Here is a 21,892-nt window from a genome sequence, read left to right as displayed (position 1 = left end):
ACATAAAGAATCTTGCAAACCAAATCCAAAAACAAAAGAAAATATATTTAATCAACACTAAAAATATACTGATGTAGATTTATTTATAGAGAAGGAATATGATAGATTTAATCACCACCAGTATATATGCTTAGCACCTATTATCAAACTCAGCAGGGATGGGAGACAAAGTCAACCCTGTTGAGGTTTGAACTTAAAAACATAAATATTTCAGTAGCTTCGACTTAGTTGCTTGAGCTGTTAGAAGTAGGAATCATAACATCTTTGAATTATACCCTATAGATTTAGGGGTAAAAGGAACATAGTTCTGTACAAGAATTTGAATTAACTTCTATATGAAGACTAGATCTGCTTGAAAAAAAAACTAAATCTCCTCCAGATCACATCTCGTCAACTTATAAAAGAAATAATGTATTGGGTAACGTAGTCCCAGAGACAACATGTTTGAAATAAGGTAGGATGGTCATAGGACGGCAGAAACGTTAGCACGCCGGGCGAAATGCTTAGCAGTATTTCGTCTGTCTTTACATTCTGAGTTCAAATTCCACCGAGGTCGACTTTGCCTTTCATCCTTTCAGGGTCGATAAATTAAGTACCAGTTGCGTACTGGGGTCGATCTAATCGACTGCCCCCCCCCCTCCCTAAAAATTTCGGGCCTTGTGCCTAGAGTAGAAAAGGTAGGATGGTCATGGCTGGAATACCTTTTGATCAAGGGTCTGTTAATCCTAAGGCTAAACAACAATCGCTGCTATCTGGTATTTAGTCCAGCACTCTCCTACTTCTACTTCTCACCTGCCCATTAAATTTGCATCACAATGGCAAGGATTACTCATCAGTTATGGCTTTCATTTCTGTCTTAAGAACCATCCACACCTAGTTGATTTTTTTTTCTTCCCTGAGGAGGGGAGGGTTATTAAAAGACCTCACCTGTGTGTATGTGTATGTATGTATGTATATGTGTGTATGTGTATGTATGCAAAGTATGTTCTCTTCTGTATCTGTGTCATTTTCATTTACTCACCACATTCCATACCTGTGGACTGTTTGTAATCTCAGCTGTCTTTCCTCTTCTTGTTTTAATGACTATAACTATTTTCAAACTTAGCAAACAAATGGTATGCACCACCATGTTTGTATGCTAAAAGGTCATCAACTGACATCCCAACTAAAAAAAAAAAAAAAAATATTGGAGTGATATTTATTCAGTATTTAACCTAGACTCCTGAAACAAACCTATGAAGTAAACAATCACCCACCACCACCACCACCACTACCTCCAACCACCATTCAACTAATTAGTTGGAGGATCTTTAACCCAATCACAACCCATTTTCTTACCAACTACATTACAGATCTTATTATGTCAATTAGGGCAACAGTGGGGCCCCAACCTTTTTTTGCATCATGGACTTGTTTCATGCAAGGCAATTTTTCCATTGACCAGATCATGAGCATAACAACACACAATAAAGTGCGTAATACCATATTTTAACATGTATAAGGGACCCTTTTCTGTCAAAAATTAAGTTTAAAAAATATGGGAGTTTCTTATACATGAATAGTATTATAATCCCTTACAAAACCATTTTTCTAAATTTTAAGCCCCAAAAATTAGGAGGTTCCTTATACATGGTAAGATACGATAATCTATAAGTGCAGGCATGGGTGTGTGATAAGAAACTTGCTACGCAAACTCATGGTTCTGGGTTCAGTCCCACTGTATAGCACCTAGGACAAGGGCCTTCTACTATAGCCTTGGGTCAGCCAAAGCCTTGTGAGTGGATTTAGTAGATGGAAACTGAAGGAAGCCCATCATGTGTGCATGTGTGTGTGTATCATCATCATCATCATCATCATTTAACATCCATTGTCCATGATGGCATGGGTTGGATGGTTTGACCACAGCTGGCAAGTTGGAGAGTTACACCAGACTCCTTCTGATTTGGCATGGTCTCTATGGCTGGATGCCTTTCCTAACGCCAACCACCTTACAGAGTGTGCTGGATGCTTTTATGTGGAGCTGCACAGGGCACTTTTACATGGCACCACACAGGTGCTTTTATGTGGCACAAGTAGTAATGGAATGAACATGTGGCATTGAATGATTACAAATACACACACTTACACATACACATTAATTAATTAATAGCAAATTTCATGAAATGTATTACTTAGATATTATTATTTGTGTACATGTGTGTAAGAATGAAGCTGTATAACAGACTGAGTCAACCCTTATACATACATACCATACATATACATATATATAAGATTAAACTTCTGTTCATCCTCTAATTCCTTATGTACTTTGTACTTCTATATGTAAACCAGGTTGGCAGAATAACATGGTCTGCCATAGACACCTGTGATTTGGTTCTTTCTTTCTTTTTCTTTCTTTTTTTGTCACTTTTGCTATGAATTAAATTAATGAATTCAACGGGATACACCGTCTGCAAGTAGTTGGGTTCAGCATATTATCCTCCATTTTCTAATTGTTATTTATATATATATATATATATACATATTTGTTTTGCAAGATTTTTGATGTGAAATTGTGTGTTGAAACAGATGTTGTTGTACTTGGGGATGGTCATATTGCCAGTTTAGCCAATAAAAACACACGCACTGTATATTTGGTGTTAATTTGCTTCAGCTTTATATTACATTAATCTTAATCTTATTTCGGCCAGAGTTCTTTCGTCACACTTCTGTGACCTCATCAGTGGTCCTTTGTTTCCTTCTTTCTTATGTGTGTCTCACCTTGCTAACTATCAGCCATTTTGTATTTTCAAAATGGCTGATAGTTAGCAAGGTGAGACACACATAAGAAAGAAGGAAACAAAGGACCACTGATGAGGTCACAGAAGTGTGACGAAAGAACTCTGGCCGAAATAAGATTAAGATTAATGTAATATAAAGCTGAAGCAAATTAACACCAAATATACAGTGCGTGTGTTTTTATTGGCTAAACTGGCAATATGACCATCCCCAAGTACAACAACATATATATATATATATATATATATATATATATATATATATATATATATATATATTACAGCTACTTATTCAATTTAATCTGGAGTCATTTTAACTCAAAACCCGTAAGGTATTAATTACTAAACAAGTACAATGTCAAACAGCCTAGTGTTCTGTTATCTTAAACATCCATATTAATTAGCTGACTGACTTTGTTGAAAAGTTGCCCCCCCCCCTCTCTCTCATGCGCACACACACATATTTAAACATGAAAATTAGTGTTAATTTATTGATAGTTGTTATTTACTATAACACTTAACAATTTCTAGATTAGATTGAAATATAGTGCATTAGGTCAGTTTTTAACATTCATTGCCTTGAAACCTAGTTCTGTCCTGGGCAAGATATCACACTTCGTCCAGTGGTGAGGCTCTTGCTCGGGAGTTTTAGAGAGAATGGAGTTACTCCTTGGTCACCATTATTCCTAAGTCCATTCTAGCCCAGGCTCATACATACACACTCATATATAACTCCATATTTCTCTAGTTCTTCCTTCTGTAATGCTAACAAAAGAATAAATTCTTTAGTTTCCAATTTATTCTTAAAAAAAACCCACCTCTTGTAAATATAGATATTTTGTACCTTTTTCCTGTTTCCAAATTGGATTTGTTTTCAATTGTTATCATCAGAAACAAGACATGCCTTTGAATTCCCCCACCCACCTTGTAAGTAAAACAATATCATCAAACAAGTTGCTTTTTTCATTTTATTAACTCGTTCTTCCCCCACCAGCCATTCTCCATTTCTCTTTTGTTGAATATGTGGAAAGGGACCAGCTTGTAGATTTTTATTTATGTTAAATGTGTCTGAATGCTTTGCATAACCACAATTTACACACACATACACCTACTGTTGCACATACACTAACACTATCATCATCATCATCATCATCACCACTAATCCTTGTAGATACTCATTGTTGACTTTTAACCCCAAGTCAACTCTGATCAAGCAAACCTATGATCAAGGACATTCCATCTGTGACCACTTTGTCTTTGTTCTTCAGGTATAGCACATCTAAAATCACCTCATCCAATGCACTCTTCCTCTTTTAAAACAACAGAGTGTAATTTTTGAAAGAGATCTTTTTGCTGCTATTTCCAGCAGATTGCACAATCACATTGAATTTCTCCTCATAGCCTTGTGATTGTATGTAATAGAGTTAAGAAGTATTTTTTTCTTTATTTTCCTTGGTTATTCAATTCTTTCTTCTGCTATGCTAACAAAAGAATAATTGCTTGAGTTACTCTAAAACCACCTCACAGATTGATATGTAAATGTGAATATGCATACACAGTCTTCCTGTTTTTGACTGGGAGTCATTTTCAATTGTTATCAAATAAAAAAAAATAATTAAAAGAAAGTTTTAATTATTAAATTTCCGTCTATACCCTGAATTGTATTTACTGAGTTTTTCTTTTTAAAGTGCTGATACTGTGTCTAAAACATCCAGTCCACACTGTAGAGTGGTTGGCATTTGGAAGGGCATCCAGCCATAAAAACCCTGCCAAAACTGACCTTGCCTGTGCTTGTACCATGTAAAAAGCACTCAGTCCACTCTGCTGGGTGTTAGGAAGGGCATCCAGCCATAAAAACCCTGCCAAAACAGACACAGATGTCTGGTGCAGGCTCCTGCCTGGCCAGCTTCTGTCAAACCGTCCAACCCATGCCAGCATGGAAAGCAGACGTTAAATGATGATGATGATGATGATGATATATATATATATGCATTGGCATAGCTGTGTGGTAAGAAGTTTGCTTCACAAGCACCTGGTTCCAAGTTCAATCCCACTGCATGATGCCTTGGCCAAGTCTCAGGCCAACCAAAGCCTGTGTCTCTGTGTTTGTCCTCCCCCACCACTTGACAACCAGTGTGTGTGTGTTTATGTTCCTACAACTTAGCATTTCAGCAAAAGAGACCAATAGAATATGTACCATGCTTTATAAAAATAAGTCTTAGGGTTGATTCATTTAACCAAAAGTTCTTTCAGTTGGTGGTGCCCCAGCATGACTGCAGTCTAATGACTGAAACAAGTAAAAGATAAAACGTGAGATATTAATCTTCCGTTGAAAGAAATTTTAGGTTCGTAGAGTTTGATAATGTTTAAAAAAATTTTTATTTCTTATTTTAAGCTTGAGTTGAAGTGTAAATGTTATTAAAATGTCATAACATTTAAATGCTAAACAGTCATAAATAATGAGCACCTCTATGGGGGGTTAGGGTTTTGTTTTACCCTAAAATATATATTAACTTTGACTTGACAGAAATACAATTTATTAGATAGGGACCAGTATATTACAGGTACTTGTCTTATTAACCTGAACCCAGAAGGTTGAGAAACATTGTCAATTCCAGCAGGATTTTGAACTTGTTTTGTATGTCCACTTTTCCATGCTTGCATGGGTTCAAACAGAATTCATTGAGGAGATTTTCAATAGCTGGATGCTCTCCCTGTTGCTAAATATTATCTTTCTAAAGCAAGGTAATGTTTCCCCATGACCAGACATGTTTTCATGGAAGACTGGAAAGAATAACACCGCCTGTATGATGGTGACACTCATTTACAACTATCACATAATGTCAAGACAAGAAGGCATACATACATATGTACATACATGCACACACACCACATATTCTTTTATTCTTTTACTTGTTTCAGTCATTTGACTGTGGCCATGCTGGAGCACCACCTTTAGTCAAGCAAATCAACCTCAGGACTTATTCTTTGTAAACCTAGTACTTATTCTATCAGTCTCTTTTGCCAAAAAGAACCCAGAACCATGTGGTTGGTAAGCAAGCTACTTACCACACAGCCACTCCTGTGCCTATGACAAGCTTCAATTCCCATCTACCAAACCCACTCACAAGGCTTTGGTCGGCCTAGGTTTATAGTAATAAATACTCGCCCAAGGTGCCATGCAATAGGACTGAACCGAAAACCATGTGGCTGGAAAGCAGATTTCTCAATTACACAGCCATGTCTACACTTTCTGCAATGAAGAACAGAAATGGCAAATCAGTTAAATGAACAAGCAATGCAAGCAAATAAATACATTAAGAAATAAAATAACAAACTCTCATGAAAAGGGGAGAGAGATGAAACCGAAGTTCTTGGATTTAGAACTGCAAAAAAGATTTGTTGCACTCAAAAGAGGGCCATTGTTTGAAGGGTTATAGCTCACTTACAACTTGTCCCCATAGAATACTTGAAACATCGCAGTGTTTTCACTATGCTTCCAGTATATGTGTGAATAGCTGTACCAAATGAATTCTTCAGCAGTGCAACTTTAAGAAATAGGCTGTCCTTAATTACATTGGTACAAATGAAGAAGATTGAATTTCTGCTGTAGAAAGGATAAGTCTGAACTCAACGACAGGCTCTGGTGGTTTCATGAATAGAATCTATTTTAGGTACTTTTCTGAAGTAATTTGGAAATTCTTAAGGAAAGACGCAGAGCAGATGCTAAAAATTTTCTTTCCCTCTCTCTCTCTCTCTCTCCCTCTCTCTCTCTCTCTCTTTCTCTCCCTCTCTCTCTCTGTGACATATTAGTAAAATCATGGAACAAATAATTATTTGTTCCATGATTATAATCAAAAGTAAATCTTATTACATTCTTAGAAGAGAATGAATTTGTTAAGTGAGTTACAGTACAGTTTCCACCCATTTATCTGCTGCCTCACACAGCTAGTTTCTGCAGAATTGTAACTCGGTGTTTAAGTAGATACTCATTCAGAGACATTCAAATCAATCAACCATAAATGTAATAGAAATATTTCAAAGGCTTTCAGTGAAGTTGGTTGAAGATAAGTCAACACCTATGTGATCTTGGCAGAGTTGAAAAACTGGAAGAGTGTTTGCATGATAATTTTTTGTTTTAGATAGAAATATTGTTTAATCCTTCAGCATTCAGATTAGTCTGTCAAATGTAATGCTTATTTATTCGTGGTTTAGAATTAATTACGCATTATCTCATAGCTTCATGATTTCGATGAGGTGATTACAGTGTTAAAGCCATTACCATACTGGGGAAAATGCTGAGCTTCATTTCTTCCATCTTTACACTTTGAGTTCAAAATGCCACCAAGGTTGGCTTTGACTTTCAACCTTGATAAAATAAATACCAGTTGTGTGCTGGGTGGGGGGCAATGTAATCGACTTACCCCTCCCCCGAAATTGCTGGCCTTGTGCCAAAATTATAAACCAAATTTTTCTACAATGTTTATCCGTTGTGTGGTTACTAATTTTGTACATCTGTTAGTTATGTGATGATTACTTTTACCGTTTCTAACATGTTTCCTACAGCCATGAAGAGCCTTTCATCATCTGTTGGTCATATGATAAATACGTTTACTGCATTCATTAGTCATACAACATTGTCTACTTTATTATACTTTACTGCATCTGTTGTTCATGATGTAATTACTTGTGCCTTATTACTGTAAATGCTTTAATTGTTTGTTATTTTCAGCCAGTAAAATTGACTTTGCTTATTTTTGTCTTCTACTTGTTTTCTCTTCTTTTTTTTTTATTATCATTGTTATTTTTATTTATTATTGTTATTTTTTTTTTTTTGCTTGCTAGTTCTGACGATGATGACAGCCAGCACGGTTCTTTCTCCACTTCCCAAGATGCAATTGACAAAGAAAGGTTTGCCAGGTAAATCTCCAGATTTAGTAGTTTGTCTGAAGATGAAATGTAAAGAATTTCACTGGCTTTTAACAACTATTTATGCTGTTAAAGAGACCTATATGCTTCTTGTTTTAAAAAGCTTCAGGTGGTTCTCCAGGACTCTATTTAACCCTAGTCTCACTCCATTTCAAACTACTTGAATCTCCATGTTACACGTTATCGTTATTAACATTTTTTTGTAAAGGGATGGTACGTGTATGTGTGTGTGTGTGTGTGTGTGTGTGTGTGTGCATGTGTATGTGTATGTGTGTGAGAAATGGTAGATTGCAGGTCTAGATTGCCTTCTGTTAGTTTTTACTTATGTTCCAGCTGTAAATCATGCCAAAGTCAACTTCACCTTTCAGCCCTCTCCCTTGATATAAGTACCAGTCTTAAACTGAACTGATTCAATCAGCTACAGCCATCTCCTTCAAGTTACATCATCATCATCATCATCATCACCATCATCATTTATCGTCTCTTTTCCCATGCTGGCATGGGTTGGATGGTTTGATAAGAACCTAGAAGCCAGAGTGCTGTGCTAAGTTCTGTGTCTGCTCTGGCAGGGTTTCTACCATCCTAACGCGCCAACCACTTAACAGAGTGTATGGCATGCATTCTTATGTGGCGTCAGCACTGGTGAGGTCACCAAGTACCCACAAGACCCCCGCCTCGGCTGAGCAAGGTTTACACCAGAGAAATAAACTACAGTAGATATGATAGAGCGAGAGGAGTAGGTGTTTTGCTGAAGATGTGAAGACGGCTTGCCCACCTGGCAAGAGAGAATGAGAAAGAAAGTACATCGGATAATGAAGGACTACATCTAGTGGCAAAACATTACCAACCATTGGAAAAACAGATATGAAAGATCACACATGCACGCATGCACAACACACACAACACACACACACAGACATACACACACACAGGTAAGTACCATGAAGTAGAAGATGAGTTTCCAGTGACTAGTTTCAATTTTTTATTGTGGCTGTTTCACTTCAGGTGTTTTGCTGACATCCTTGCGATAGGTGTAAGCATAACAACTCACATCTCTTCGTGCCATGAAGTTAATTGGATAAATCATTAATTGATGCAAGCCACTGATTATGAATAGTCAAGCAGAAAAATACAAAAAAGCGCATAGACACAGTCACAGCTGGTTAAATCATTAGGAGTCCAGCCTACAAGCCAGAGGGCAATTATTCTTATCTTATTAATGCATAGCTTCTTTTGCAGAAAAACACTTCTAATGGCCTCGTTCAGTCAGACATGAATAGATACATCTATACACAGCAGGAACACTTCTGTAACTTATAATTATTTCATTAGTGGGCAAAAATGTAATTCTTATTCATGTGATCTTGGAGAAAAACAATATACGCAGATACAAAGTTTAAAACAGTCTCCCCATGAATCTATAGCTTAATAAACATTACTGCAAAGTAGAGATAGAACACCTGAACTTTATATTTATTTTTCTTTTTATTAATTTAAATGTGTGTTTTGTTAGTAACACCAGTGATATGATAGCCTGAAAATGATTAAGACTAAAATATGATACAGTAAATCTTTAAACTAAAATATCAAAAAGCAAAAAAAAAAAAAAAAAAAGAAGACATACATCCCATTTGCTATTCTTAAAAATTTATTTTATTGTTGAATTTCATTTATTTGTGCATTTTTTAAAAATCCTTCATCATTGTTTTTTTCTTTTTATCTTTTTTGTGTACAAAAATCATCTTTTGTGATTAGTCATCATTGTAATGAATAATTGTGAAGGGATGGACAGTTTTCTGTGTGTGTGTGTGTGTGTAGGCAAATAAAAAATAAATGCAAAATTAAAAGTAAAAACAACAAAGCAACAAAAATATACACAGTGAATGTATTAGGCTGAGGCACAGTTTAAAAAAAAAAGGGGTTGTGATAAAGATACTTGAGGGCAAACTAGATATCCAAAAGTTAAATGTGTTTTAAAAATAATTTCATTTAATAATTTTAGTAACTGTTTTATATTTTAATAATATTAGAGCTGAGTCCCTGCATCCTTGATTTTGTTTTATATGTATATAGGTACAGATGTAGCTGTGTGGTAAGAAGCTTGCTTCCCAACCACATGGTTCCAGGTTCAGTCCCACTGCATGGCTCATTGGGCAAGTGTCTTCTACTATAGCTTCAGGGTAACCAAATCTTTATGAGTAAATCTGGATTTGGTAGACATGTGTGTGTGTGTCTTTGTGTCTGTTTGTCCCTACCACCACCACTTGTCAATCGGTGTTGGTATGTTTACATCCACATAACTTAGAAGTTCAGCAAAAGAGACTGATAGTATAAGTACCAAGCTTTAAAAAAAACAACAAGTACTTGGGTCAATATATTCGACTAAAAATTCTTCAAGGCAGTGCCCCAGCATGGCCGCACTCTAATGACTGAAACAAGTAAAAGATAAAAGACAAAGATTGTTAAGTGGAATTTGAGGGTGTTTTTCGCTGCTGTATCTAACAGATCAAGCAACCAATGTATTTCATTGTTTTGGGTTGAAGTACCAAATTCATCTTGTCTCAGTTTAACTATACCCACACATTAAGTACCCAGAGAAAGGTACTACAGGCATACTCTCTCTCTCTCTCTCTAATTGTACTTATTATGGTCCCCTTTATGAGACAGTGTTTTAAGTCTGGATCTGTTTCCTGCCACCACCTCACTTTCCAAACAAATACACTTTATCCCTGTATCTCTTGGTGTGTTTGACTTATAAATAGTTATTACATAAAACAAAATGAGTTGCAATACCCAAGTAATTAATGAGTTGCAAGTTCAATCCAGTAAGTCTGTATTTTTATTTCCAATGTTCTTGTTATTGTTGTTTTTCTTGGCCATAGATCAGACCAAAAATTAAAGCTTTTCCCACCATAATCATCTTGTATTCTCAGCATAGTGTATTTAGCAGTACACAATCCTCTGTACCCTTTATTTTTTTATGTTTATTTCTTAGATTATAGAGTCTGATATGAAGATGTGTTGGTTGCTTTATTTAACAGATGAAGCAACCAATGTATTTGATTATTGTGTTTTTGGCTGGAGTCAAATTCTCCCTGCCTCAGTTTACCTAGACTCATACATTTGGTACCAGCACAAGTACTTTTTATTCCTTTATGGCATATGTTAATATTTGCCACATGTAATAGGAAGTTTTTGGGTTTTACTAATTTAAAGCAAGCATCATAAAATATAATGTAGTTTCAGTAAGCGAATCCCCATCCTTGCTTCCCCAACATGGTTTCTATTCCTTGTTAAAACCATTTTCTTATGCCGCTAATGCTCTGGGGAAAGACATGAATGTCACACTTTTCATATTCCTTTCCCTAAGAATATAGGTCTTGTGTATGTATGCAAAATTTTTTTTAAAAACAGAGGAACAGTACTCTGAGGTGAAGAATCTGGTCTACTAATTTCATGATCATTAGTTCAATCCTTACTGTTACAACTCTTGTAATAAGTGTCTAGGCTCTGCTATATGTAATCCAGCCAGTGAAACGTCATCCCATCCTGGCAACTTAGGAGTAAAAGCGTTTCATTAAAATACGGTTTGTTTTTCGCTTCTTAATCCAAGGGGAAGAACTCTAAAATAATTTAATAAAATAAGACAATTTTTTTTTTTAGAATTTCACATTTTTAAAGTATCTATATATTTGCTTAGCCACAACAGCATTATGATATCGATCTGGCGTTTGGATTCTTTGTCTAAAATATATCAGCTAAATATATCACTTACAAATCAAGTAAATTTCCAAACTATAGGAGATAATGCACAACTGGCTTAAGTCCTGGTTGCTGTATGAGACTGACAGAGTTAGAGATTAAGACCCCCAATAGCTGCTAGGTTCTGGAGTAGACATGGTTTGAATTTTGAGGGAGCATTGTAGGTGATTAGAACTAAGTGACCATCACTCTCAGATTGTTTTTACAATGCACTCATTCACCATTTCCAGTATTCCTATGTTCTCCCATGCAATATTTAGTAGGCTCTGTGTGTATGAAAGAGAGAGACAGTAAGCTTTCTTACGGTTTCTAACAAAATTGTCTCGCAAGAATTTGGTCAACTCATGGCAATACTTGAAGTCACTTCACCAAGGCATCTCTTTAAAACTGAACCTGAAACCATGCAGCCATGTCTTATAATTTATGTAAATAACTTTAGCTAGGAAGAAGTTCTGGTAATTTTACGCTACACAGCTAAAGCATTAACACTACTGAAGGTCTACCTTTGTTCTGTCTTGTTGTTTGGTTCATCTCACCTGTGTTTAGTTACAATGGCAGTTTTAATTAATGTTGAAGTACAAAGGGAGAGATTAAAACGACCCCCCCTCTCTCTCTCTCTCTCTCTCTCTCTCTCTCTCTCTCTCTCTCTCTCTTTTGTATGGCTGTGTATAAGAAATGTGTAAGTATTTGCTTTTTGCTTGTCATCCCTCAGGGAAAGTCACTGTGAAATTGAAAGGCGGCGGCGGAACAAGATGACTGCTTATATAAATGAGCTGTGTGATATGGTACCAACCTGCAGCACCCTTGCTCGCAAACCAGACAAACTAACAATATTACGTATGGCTGTGTCCCACATGAAAACATTAAGAGGTAAGGATCTCGATTTCTTTCTCTTTCTCTTTTTTTCTTTTTTCTTTTTTTCCTTCTAACATAACCTCAAGCTGGAAGATTATAAGATTTGTTGTCACCATTGAAACCTTAATTAGTCTAGGAACAGTCTAGTCGTTCACAGTTAATGCATTGTGTAAACATTTTAAATGCAACTTCCAAAACTATATAGATTTACAGGGCCCCAGCAAGACTAAGGTGTAATTACAGAAACAATTAAAAGGAAAGATAAGAGATACCCTCTGCTATCATTTCAAAGTATCTCGACATCCAAACAAGAACAATTAAAGCAGTAGTTTAAAATAAACAGTAAACCTGTAAACAATTCTATTTTTACCAAACTATAAAATAGTGCTTATTCAATCATCATCATCACCATCGTTTAACGTCCGTTTTCCATGCTGGAATGGGTTGGATGGTTTGACTGAGGTCTGGAGAGCCAGCGGCTGCACCAGGTTCCAATCTGATCTGGCAATGTTTCTACAGCTGGATGTCCTTCCTATGCCAACCACTCCAAGAGTGTCGTGGGTGCTTTTTACATGCCACCGGCACAGGAGCCAGTCAGGAGGTACTGGCATCGGCCACGTTCAGATGGTGCTTTTTCTGTGCCACCAGCATGGGTGCCAGTCAGGGTGTACTGACATCAACCACGTTCGGATGGTGCTTTTATTTTTATAAAATAATAATTATAATAATGATGAAATTATTGTGTATAGTGTTCAGATGCACTACAACTCATCAAATTTTACTTGTGTTATTTTGTAAAATGGTGTTTTTCTTTAGTTATTTTCCTTTGAACATTGTATCAAATTTCAGGTTGGTAAATTTCATTTTTATATTCTTCCAGGAACTGGAAATACAAGTAATGATGGATCCTATAAACCTTCCTTTCTCACAGACCAGGAGCTGAAACATTTGATACTTGAGGTCAGTATTCTTCAGATGTCAGTGACAAACACTTAATATGTAACATATAAAAATGCACATTCTGTAGACAGTATATGTCTACATACAGACTTTCTCACATTAGTTAAGTGAATAGAAAGTGTTGACTTCTTAAATGTATTCTGGATGATAATCATGTTAAACTGTACTCTGTCTTTATGTCATCTGCCTATCCATTTATCTTCTCTGCCCACTATTCCTGGGAGAACCATGTTGGTAAAACCCACAGGCACCTCCACCATAGGATCCTATCAGAAGCAACCATTATTAGACTTTCTGGCTGGATCCCTTACCATGACCATCTGAGACTGGACATTACCCAACCGTCCCATTCTTGGTCTCCTGCCAGTTGGCTTGGCTTGAAGAATCTGTCTTGCAATTTTTTTTTTCCTGCGACATTCTAACCACAATGTCAATGTGAATACCCGTCAGAGTGTAAGTATCTTGAGAGAAAAGCTGAACATTAGAAGCATCAGTTGTGGCGTGCAAGAGAGACGATTGCGCTGGTATGGACATGTGGTGAGAATGGAGGAGGATAGCTGCGTGAAAAAGTGCCACACCCTAACAGTTGAGGGAACCCGTGGAAGAGGTAGGCCCAGGAAGACCTGGGCTGAGGTGGTGAGGCAAGACCTTCGTACATTGGGCCTCACCGAGGCGATGACTACTGACCGAGACCTTTGGAAATGTGCTGTGCGTGAGAAGACCCGGCAAGCCAAGTAAGATCGTTGCCAGTGCCCCTGGACTGGTTCTTGTGCGGGTGGCACATGAGATGCACCATTTTGAGCGTGGCCGTTTTCGTGCGGGTGACACGTAAAAGCACCCACTACACTCTCTGAGTGGTTGGCGTTAGGAAGGGCATCCAGCTGTAGAAACTCTGCCAAATCAGACTGGAGCCTGGTGTTGCCATCCGGTTTCACCAGTCCTCAGTCAAATCGTCCAACCCATGCTAGCATGGAAAGCGGACGTTAAACGATGATGATGATGTCCATAGTCTTTGAGCTGTGGCCACTCAATGTGAAGAAGTAACAGCTTGACCAGGAGAGTCTCTCTGATCTCCAAGCTATTTAATGTCTTTATTCATTTATCTAATGAGGAAGAACAATGCTCATAGCCATTCTATACTTCCTTAAACTGATGGTCAATTTTGATGGTGGTAACATATTTTATATTCAGTTTGAAATGTTACAGGTATTAGATGGAAAATATTTGTACAGAGTGTATTGGACTGTGTTGCAGCCCTTAAAAAGGATTGGAAAAAATATTCAATGCAGTAGCTGAGAAGTGAGATCTTGTGCAGATGAGTGTTGAAAGAGAGGTATAAATTGTAATACTTCTGACAAAGTAATTGAATTTAGCTTTGAAGGTTGGCCTTCAAAAGCGTGATGGTATAGAAAAAATGTTCAATTTGTGTTAGAAAATGTTTAAAGAATGAACCAGTTATAATTCTTGCTTTCTTTTACCATCAAATCACTTTACGGTATATTGATTGTCTCTGTTGACATGGATATTTTTTCATTCAATGTGTTCCTCTTTATTCAATTCCAGGCAGCAGATGGTTTTCTGTTTGTGGTCCAATGTGATACAGGAAGAATTATTTATGTATCCGACTCTGTATGCCCAGTTCTTAATCAATCTCAGGTACGTAGATTGCTTTGTTGGTATACATTTGCATGTGTGTGTGTGTGTGTGTGTGTGTGTGCTTGTACTCTTTTGCTGGTTTCTGCCTTTAGACTTCAGCTCTACTGGTAAACCATCTTGAAGAGTTTAGTTGATTATATCAAAACTAATACATATTTCAGTCTTGTACTTATTTTGTCAAACCACTAAATTATGAGGCATAAAAAAACACATGAAGTGCACCAGTTTTTAGACATGCACACACACACATACACACACACACACACACACACATACACACACACATACACACACAGTATTATCATCAGTGATTGTTTACTTCTAAGTTTTATCAATATTAACTCCTCAAAACAGAGTTTGGTGTGAACAAATCTTCCTTGTTTATAGTACAGGAGTAATTTTGAGTATAGTGTAGAGGTGGTGGGTTGAAGCAGTAGAGGGAAGTGAGGACGGAAGGAGGAAACTAATGTGTGATTTGTGATTAGTCATCCGTGTAATCAACGTTCTGTTGAAATGGCTGAGAGGTAAAGGTTGTTGATGCAAGCAGTTAATAACATAATGTCACTTCTTATGTAGTTGTTAAGGTAAAGATCATTGATACAAACAATTAATTACATAATGTCAACTGCTTACAAGTAAGGAATGACATTATGTAGTGAGAAAAGTCACTGATACATCTTTGCGTCCGTGACTTTTGCCTTAACTGCCAATTCAATACAACATTTACTACCAGGATGACTAATCACATGGTAAGTTTTTTGTCATGTGGTAATAAGTCTGCTTTCCAACCACATGGTTCCCGGTTCAGTTGCACTGCATGTCACCTTGGGCAATCCGTCGCTACATTCTGAGTTCAAGTTATGCCGAGGTCGACTTTGCCTTTCATCCTTTCGGGGTCGATAAATTAAGTACCAGTTGAGTACTAGGGTTGATATAATCAACTTAATCCCTCCCCTAAAATTTCACGCCTTGTGCTTATAGTAGAAATGTTTATTTACAGCTTTAGGTGCTTCAAGATCCACTGCTCAAAAAATAAAACAGAAATAATTATAAAAAAAATTAATTCTAATTTTCTTCATAATTTTATTTTGTTTTTGTTTTTTTAGTCATTATCTATATATTTATTTATTTATTTATAGTCTGACTGGTTTGGAAATACTATTTACGATATGGTGCATCCTGACGACCTTGAGAAAGTCCGAGAACAGTTATCAACTACTGAATCCCAAAACACTGGACGTATTCTTGATTTGAAAAGTGAGTAATCAACCGATATATTTCTTCTCAACAATTTACTGTGAGTTCTGAGTTCAAATTCTGCCGAGGTTGACTTTGCCTTTCATTCTTTCGGGGTCGATAAATTAAGTACCAGTGCAACACTGGGGTCAATGTAATCGACTTAATCCCCTTCCCCAAGCTGCCCTTGTGGCAAAAATTTGAAATCATTAATTAACTAATCACCACTACCATTAGTTCTAATTACTCATTGATTTAATCTATCTATAAATTATTTTTCAGCTGGAACTGTTAAGAAAGAAGGTCATCAATGTAAGTTGAGAAAGTATCTTTATTTTTTTCTTTTCCCCACATTTCTTTCTTTCTTCATATTCTTTTCCTGTGTTCAATCATTGGACTGCAGCCAAAGTCAGGCATTGCTTAAAAAGTGTGCAGACAATTCGCCAATTGGACAATAAGTCGACATGCGGAAGTGTCCAAGCTGTCTGTTGGCCAACTGTCTGTCGACGAATTGTCCGTCTACCACTTAAAAGGGATCTTAGTCAATCATACCGATCCTACTACTGTTTGAGCCAGGTACACCCTGCTATACAGACATACAGGCACACCTACTGTACAAGTAAATAAATATAGGCAGGGCTGTCTGGTCAAGAACTTTGTTTCCGAACCACTTAGTTTTGGGTTCAGTCCCACTGCGTGGTACCTTGAGCAAATGTCTTCTGCTATAACCCTGAGCTGTCAAAACCTTGTTGGTAAATTCTTTCAGGGTCAATAAATTAAGGACCAGTCAAGTACTGGGGTTGATGTAATTAACTGGTCCCCTACCTCAAAATTTCAGATCTTGCGCCTATAGTAGAAAGGATTGTTGTTATTATTATTATTATTATTATTATTATTATCATTATTAAGGCAGAGAGCTGGCAGAATCGTTGGCATGCCAGGCAAGATGCTTAGTGGTATTTCGCCCATCTTTACATTCTAAGTTAAAATTCTGCTGAGGTCGACCTCACTTTTCATCCTTTCAGGGTTGATAAATCAAGTACCAGTTGAATACTGGGGTTGATGTAATTGACTAGTCCTCTCCCTCCAAATTTCAGGCCTTGTGCCTATAGTAGAAAAGATTATTATTATTATTATTATTATTATTATTATTATTATTATTATTATTATTATTATTATTATTATTATTTGTGTATTAAATCAGCAACATCAATGGAAATTCTTTATTTTTTTGTTTACTTTTTTTGCTTTTTACTGTTTTTTTATTGCTTTCATTGTTGATTCTTTTTAACCTACATTTTTCTACATCCTTCTCTTTCCTCCCTGACAGCATCCATACGTTTGTGCATGGGTTCTCGGCGTGGTTTCATTTGCCGCATGAAGATGGGTAACGTCCAAGTCGATCCTGTGACTGCCAACCATACAATTCGAGTCCGTCAGAGAAACGCATTTGGTCCATCCTCTGATGGCAATAGCTATTCAGTTGTCCATGTTACAGGTTATATAAAGAACTGGCCTCCATCTAACAGAGGTAAGGCACCTTGAAATAAAAAAAATTAAAAAAACACAGAAAATCCATTACAGTGTCATTAAGATATAATGATAACAATACCATGAGAATATTGTATTTTTTATGATATCTGTTAGCAGCTCATTACTACTTCAGCTGCCCTACCCAAGAGGTTCCAAAACACCAAAGCCAAATTATTGATTTCCCAACTTGAAAACCAAAGCCAGCAAAATGGTTGGGACCAGTTTCTGGCTGCATGGCGATGTGTCTTCTCAGTAGTCATATTTTTAATGCTCACGGCTTGGGATATTACAAACCAGCAGGAGAGCCTCTGCGGCAGCTTGACTCTTTCGAAATGACTGCCAAATATCCCTGTAACCATACACTAGTGTCTTGAAAATAGAACAACACATTGGACACTGTAGTCCCAAATGAGATAGTCATTGCTGGAGTGTCCTGAAGCATAAGGTCTATTCTATGAAACTGACTTGGTGTTAAACAATAGCTTCAAACATTGAACATTGACGTGCCAGTCAACGTAGAAAAAGCATGAAGTTGGGTGGGTATGTGGACACAGAAAATAGTATGTGCATATTGCTAGACCACATAGAGAATATTAGTAAAGGTTTCCATGGTTGGTTAACTCATAAGAGATAGTGTTGTATAGCTCCAGGCCCCGGTCTGAGCTAGCAGACATGATCAAAAGCAGTTTTCCAACCATGATCATCTGGTCCTTGTCTCAAGTGCTGGTTATTTAGAACTGCACTATCCAATGTGTCTCTTTGTTTTCTGGACAATAAGGTGTGTTTTGTGGGAGATTTAGCTGCTATTTCTAGCAGGTTGAGTGACATTGTAGAAACTCATTGAATCATCATAAGAATGATGTTAAGGATTTTTTTTTTTTTTAAACTGGTAAGAAAATTATTTTGTATTTAACATAATGTGCAGGACAAATTAATGCCTGAAAAATCATGTACTAGTAGAAACTCATTAGGAAGGGCATCCGGCTGTAGAAACTCTGCCAAATCAGATTGGAGCCTGGTGTTGCCTCCTGGTCCACCAGTCCTCAGTCAAATCGTCCAACCCATGCTAGCATGGAGGGCGGACGTTAAACGACGATGATGATGGTGATTCATATAAACAAAGAAAACTACGAAGAATAGTCAATTTGCTGGATCAAGGTAGGTCTTCTACCACTGTTTAAAATGTGAGATTCTTCAAAATTTACTGGAAAAGGAGGAGACGAGTAAAGTGAGTTGGAAAGAATTTGGGCAAAATCAGTTTATCATTTTTAAATATCTTTGGGGTGGGGGTATTATTTGATACTGTTTTGTCGGAAGAGGAAGTCTTTCTTGTGTGATTTCTGTTAGTGATGTCTCCAAAGCAGGGATGAAGGAAGAAATAATGAGTCAGGAATTATCTTCAGATCAGTGATTTAGTCTGAGTGTTTGCAAAAGAGAGTATTCTAGTAAAGGCATTCCAATGGTCATATCAGGCCCAAATATTGAACCTCTTTTATGTTCAAACCACCCAGTTCTAGCCTGTCACACTACCCTACAATGTCATTCTAAAAATATACAATCATGTAAAACTCTCAAAGCTACAAGATAATGACATGGTTAATTATAAACAATTGGCGTTAGGAAGGGCATCCAGCTGTAGAAACTCTGCCAAATTTAGATTGGAGCCTGGTGTAGCCATCCGGTTTCACCAGTCCTCAGTCAAATCGTCCAACCCATGCCAGCATGGAAAGCGGACGTTAAACGACGACGATGATGATGATGATGATGATGATGTAAATATAAATAAGCATTACATTTGACTGAATAATCTGAAAACTAAGAGTTCAAATTCCACTGAAGCCAACTTTGCCTTTCATCCTTTCAGGGTCAATAAATTAAGTACCAGTTGAACACTGGGGGGTCATTGGAATCAACTTATCCCCTCCTCCCAAAATTTCTGACCTTGTGCCAAAATTTGAAACCTATATTACTAACAACATGATAAGTACTACTGCTGTTGTTATTTCTATTATTAAACGATATTCTCCTTATGGTAGTCGTTAAACACCTTTCTCCTTATGTGTTTAGTCTCTGTGTGCTTTTCCTGTTCTTCTCTGTAGCTATGTTGTTCTTCACCGTGTTCCATATCAACACAGTGCTAACGTCTGTATTACTTACTTTCAGACCTTGAAAATGGATTTGTTTCCTTTGTAGGAGTGCAACAGATAGAGCGTCAAGATGGAGAGGAGCCCCACAGCCACTGCTGCCTGGTTGGTATAGGTCGACTGCAGGTAACCAGTGCTACAAACTGCAATGATCTCATGGGACAAAACGCTTCCTCAGAATTTATTACCCGACACAGCATAGACGGAAAGTTTACGTTTGTTGACCAGCGGTAAGATTCCTAGATTATTTCTCAGAATTTAATATGTACATAGGTGCAGGAGTGGGTGTGTGGTAAGTAGCTTGCTTACCAACCACATGGTTCCGGGTTCAGTCCCACTGCGTGGCACCTTGGGCAAGTGTCTTCTACTATAGCCTCGGGCCAACCAAAGCCTTGTGAGTGGATTTGGTAGACAAAAACTGAAAGAAGCCTGTCATATATATATATATGTATGTATGTATGTATGTATGTGTGTTTATGTGTTTGTGTGTCTGTGTTTGTCCTCCCCAACATCACTTGACAACCTATGTTGGTGTGTTTACGTCCCCGTAACTTAGCGGTTCGGCAAAAGTGACTGATAGAATAAGTACTAGGCTTCCAAAGAATAAGTCCTGGGGTCGATTTGCTTGACTAAAGGCGGTGCTCCAGCATGGCCGCAGTCAAATGACTGAAGCAAGTAAAAGAGTATTGATGTCAACATAGAAAATGGACGTTAAATGAGGAGGAGGAGGAGGAGGTGCAGCAGCAGCAGTAGCAACCCCAAGTTTTAGTAGCTTGAAATGGCTTCATAATGGAACAATGGCATACAAGTACGGTAATTAACAGGATATGTGGTGTGTCTCGTCTTCATGTCTAATATAAGATGATAAAAGAAAACTGTATTGCATTTGTTACGCTGTCATCATTTGAAATAGCTCTATTCTTGTATGTCTTACTTCGTTTATTTTGTGCAGAGTGACAGCAGTACTAGGCTACCAACCTCAGGAACTTCTTGGTAAATCTGCATTTGATTTTTATCATCCGGAAGACCAAGCCCATATGAAAGATAGCTTTGAACAAGGTATGCTGTTGGTTTCTATCTTTTGTTTTGATTTTAATTGTTATTGTTGCCGTTGTTATTGTAGATGTTGTTCAATGAAAGCACATGGCTTAGTGGTTAAAGTATTCAGCTCACAATCATAAGGTCATAAGTTCAATTCCCAGCATTGTGTCCCTGCAAGACACTTTATTTCACATTGCCCTAGTTTACTCGGCTGGCAAAAATGAGTCTTACTAGTAATTCAAAGGGCCAGCTTTGTCACATTCTGTTTCATGCTGAATCTCACTGAGAACTATGTTAAGGGCACATGTATCTGTGGAGTGCTCAACCACTTGTACATTGATTTCACAAGCAGGTTGTTCTATCGGATCGGATCAAATGGAACACTCGTCAACCAAAGGAGTGCTACTTGGTTGTTGTTCACACCTCAGATCATCTCTGATTTCTGCCTTCTGGCTTTCCAGCCTTGCTCATCTTGTAATTTTTCTTTTTCTTTCAGATAAACATGTGCCTGAGACTATGTTATCTAACTGATGGTGAAGTGCCAGGCATCACAGTCCTCACTAAGGGTGGACCACTGGTGATGGTTGATGTGACAGGCATCAAGGGATTTTTACAAACAGTCCTTGTGTGACTTCTTTGATGCCCTTCTGTTGCAATGGCCAGTGGAGAGTCTTGGAAAGGTGATGTTCTTTCATCCTGGAGACATGCCCTGCCCAGCATAGCTTGGACTTCAGCAGCATGGCTTCAATGCTAGTAACTTCTGCCATCGGTGATGAAGTCGCTCTAGTGGATGTTGAGGATGGTGTGGAGACAGTGTCGGCAGAAGCACTCGAGGTGTTGTAGATGATGACAATAAGTGACCCATGACTCTGAGCTATTTAGGAGAGTGGTAAGGACTAAGGCACTCGACACACTGATCTTGGTGCCCTTTTTCAGGTGTTTGTTTTTCCACATGCATTTGTACAGTCTACCAAATGCCCTGTTCACCTTTGCTGGTCT

The 21,892-nt window shown here is 37.5% G+C and overlaps 1 protein-coding gene across 6 annotated transcripts in view; it reads left to right on the top strand.

Moving 5' to 3' along the window:
* Positions 1 to 21,892, top strand: part of LOC106870787 (aryl hydrocarbon receptor nuclear translocator homolog) — a 56,262-nt gene that overhangs the window by 24,737 nt on the left and 9,633 nt on the right. For 3 of the 6 annotated variants that reach the window (XM_089363955.1, XM_014916986.3, XM_052973332.2), the window contains exons 3-11: positions 7,623 to 7,697; positions 12,181 to 12,338; positions 13,204 to 13,283; positions 14,847 to 14,939; positions 16,079 to 16,196; positions 16,458 to 16,487; positions 17,506 to 17,706; positions 19,902 to 20,082; positions 20,805 to 20,911. In XM_089363955.1, the coding sequence (XP_089220081.1) occupies positions 7,623 to 7,697; positions 12,181 to 12,338; positions 13,204 to 13,283; positions 14,847 to 14,939; positions 16,079 to 16,196; positions 16,458 to 16,487; positions 17,506 to 17,706; positions 19,902 to 20,082; positions 20,805 to 20,911 (1,043 nt within the window). Of the gene's footprint in view, positions 1 to 7,622; positions 7,698 to 12,180; positions 12,339 to 13,203; positions 13,284 to 14,846; positions 14,940 to 16,078; positions 16,197 to 16,457; positions 16,488 to 17,505; positions 17,707 to 19,871; positions 20,083 to 20,804; positions 20,912 to 21,892 lie in introns of all 6 variants that reach the window. The other 3 variants (XM_014916985.3, XM_014916984.3, XM_052973331.2) reach the window with 1 other exon arrangement.

Source organism: Octopus bimaculoides, chromosome 15 (genome assembly GCF_046866305.1).
Source record: "Octopus bimaculoides isolate indiv1 chromosome 15, ASM4686630v1, whole genome shotgun sequence".
Classification (NCBI taxonomy): Eukaryota; Metazoa; Mollusca; class Cephalopoda; order Octopoda; family Octopodidae; genus Octopus; species Octopus bimaculoides.
This window is presented reverse-complemented; position numbering and strand designations above follow the sequence as displayed.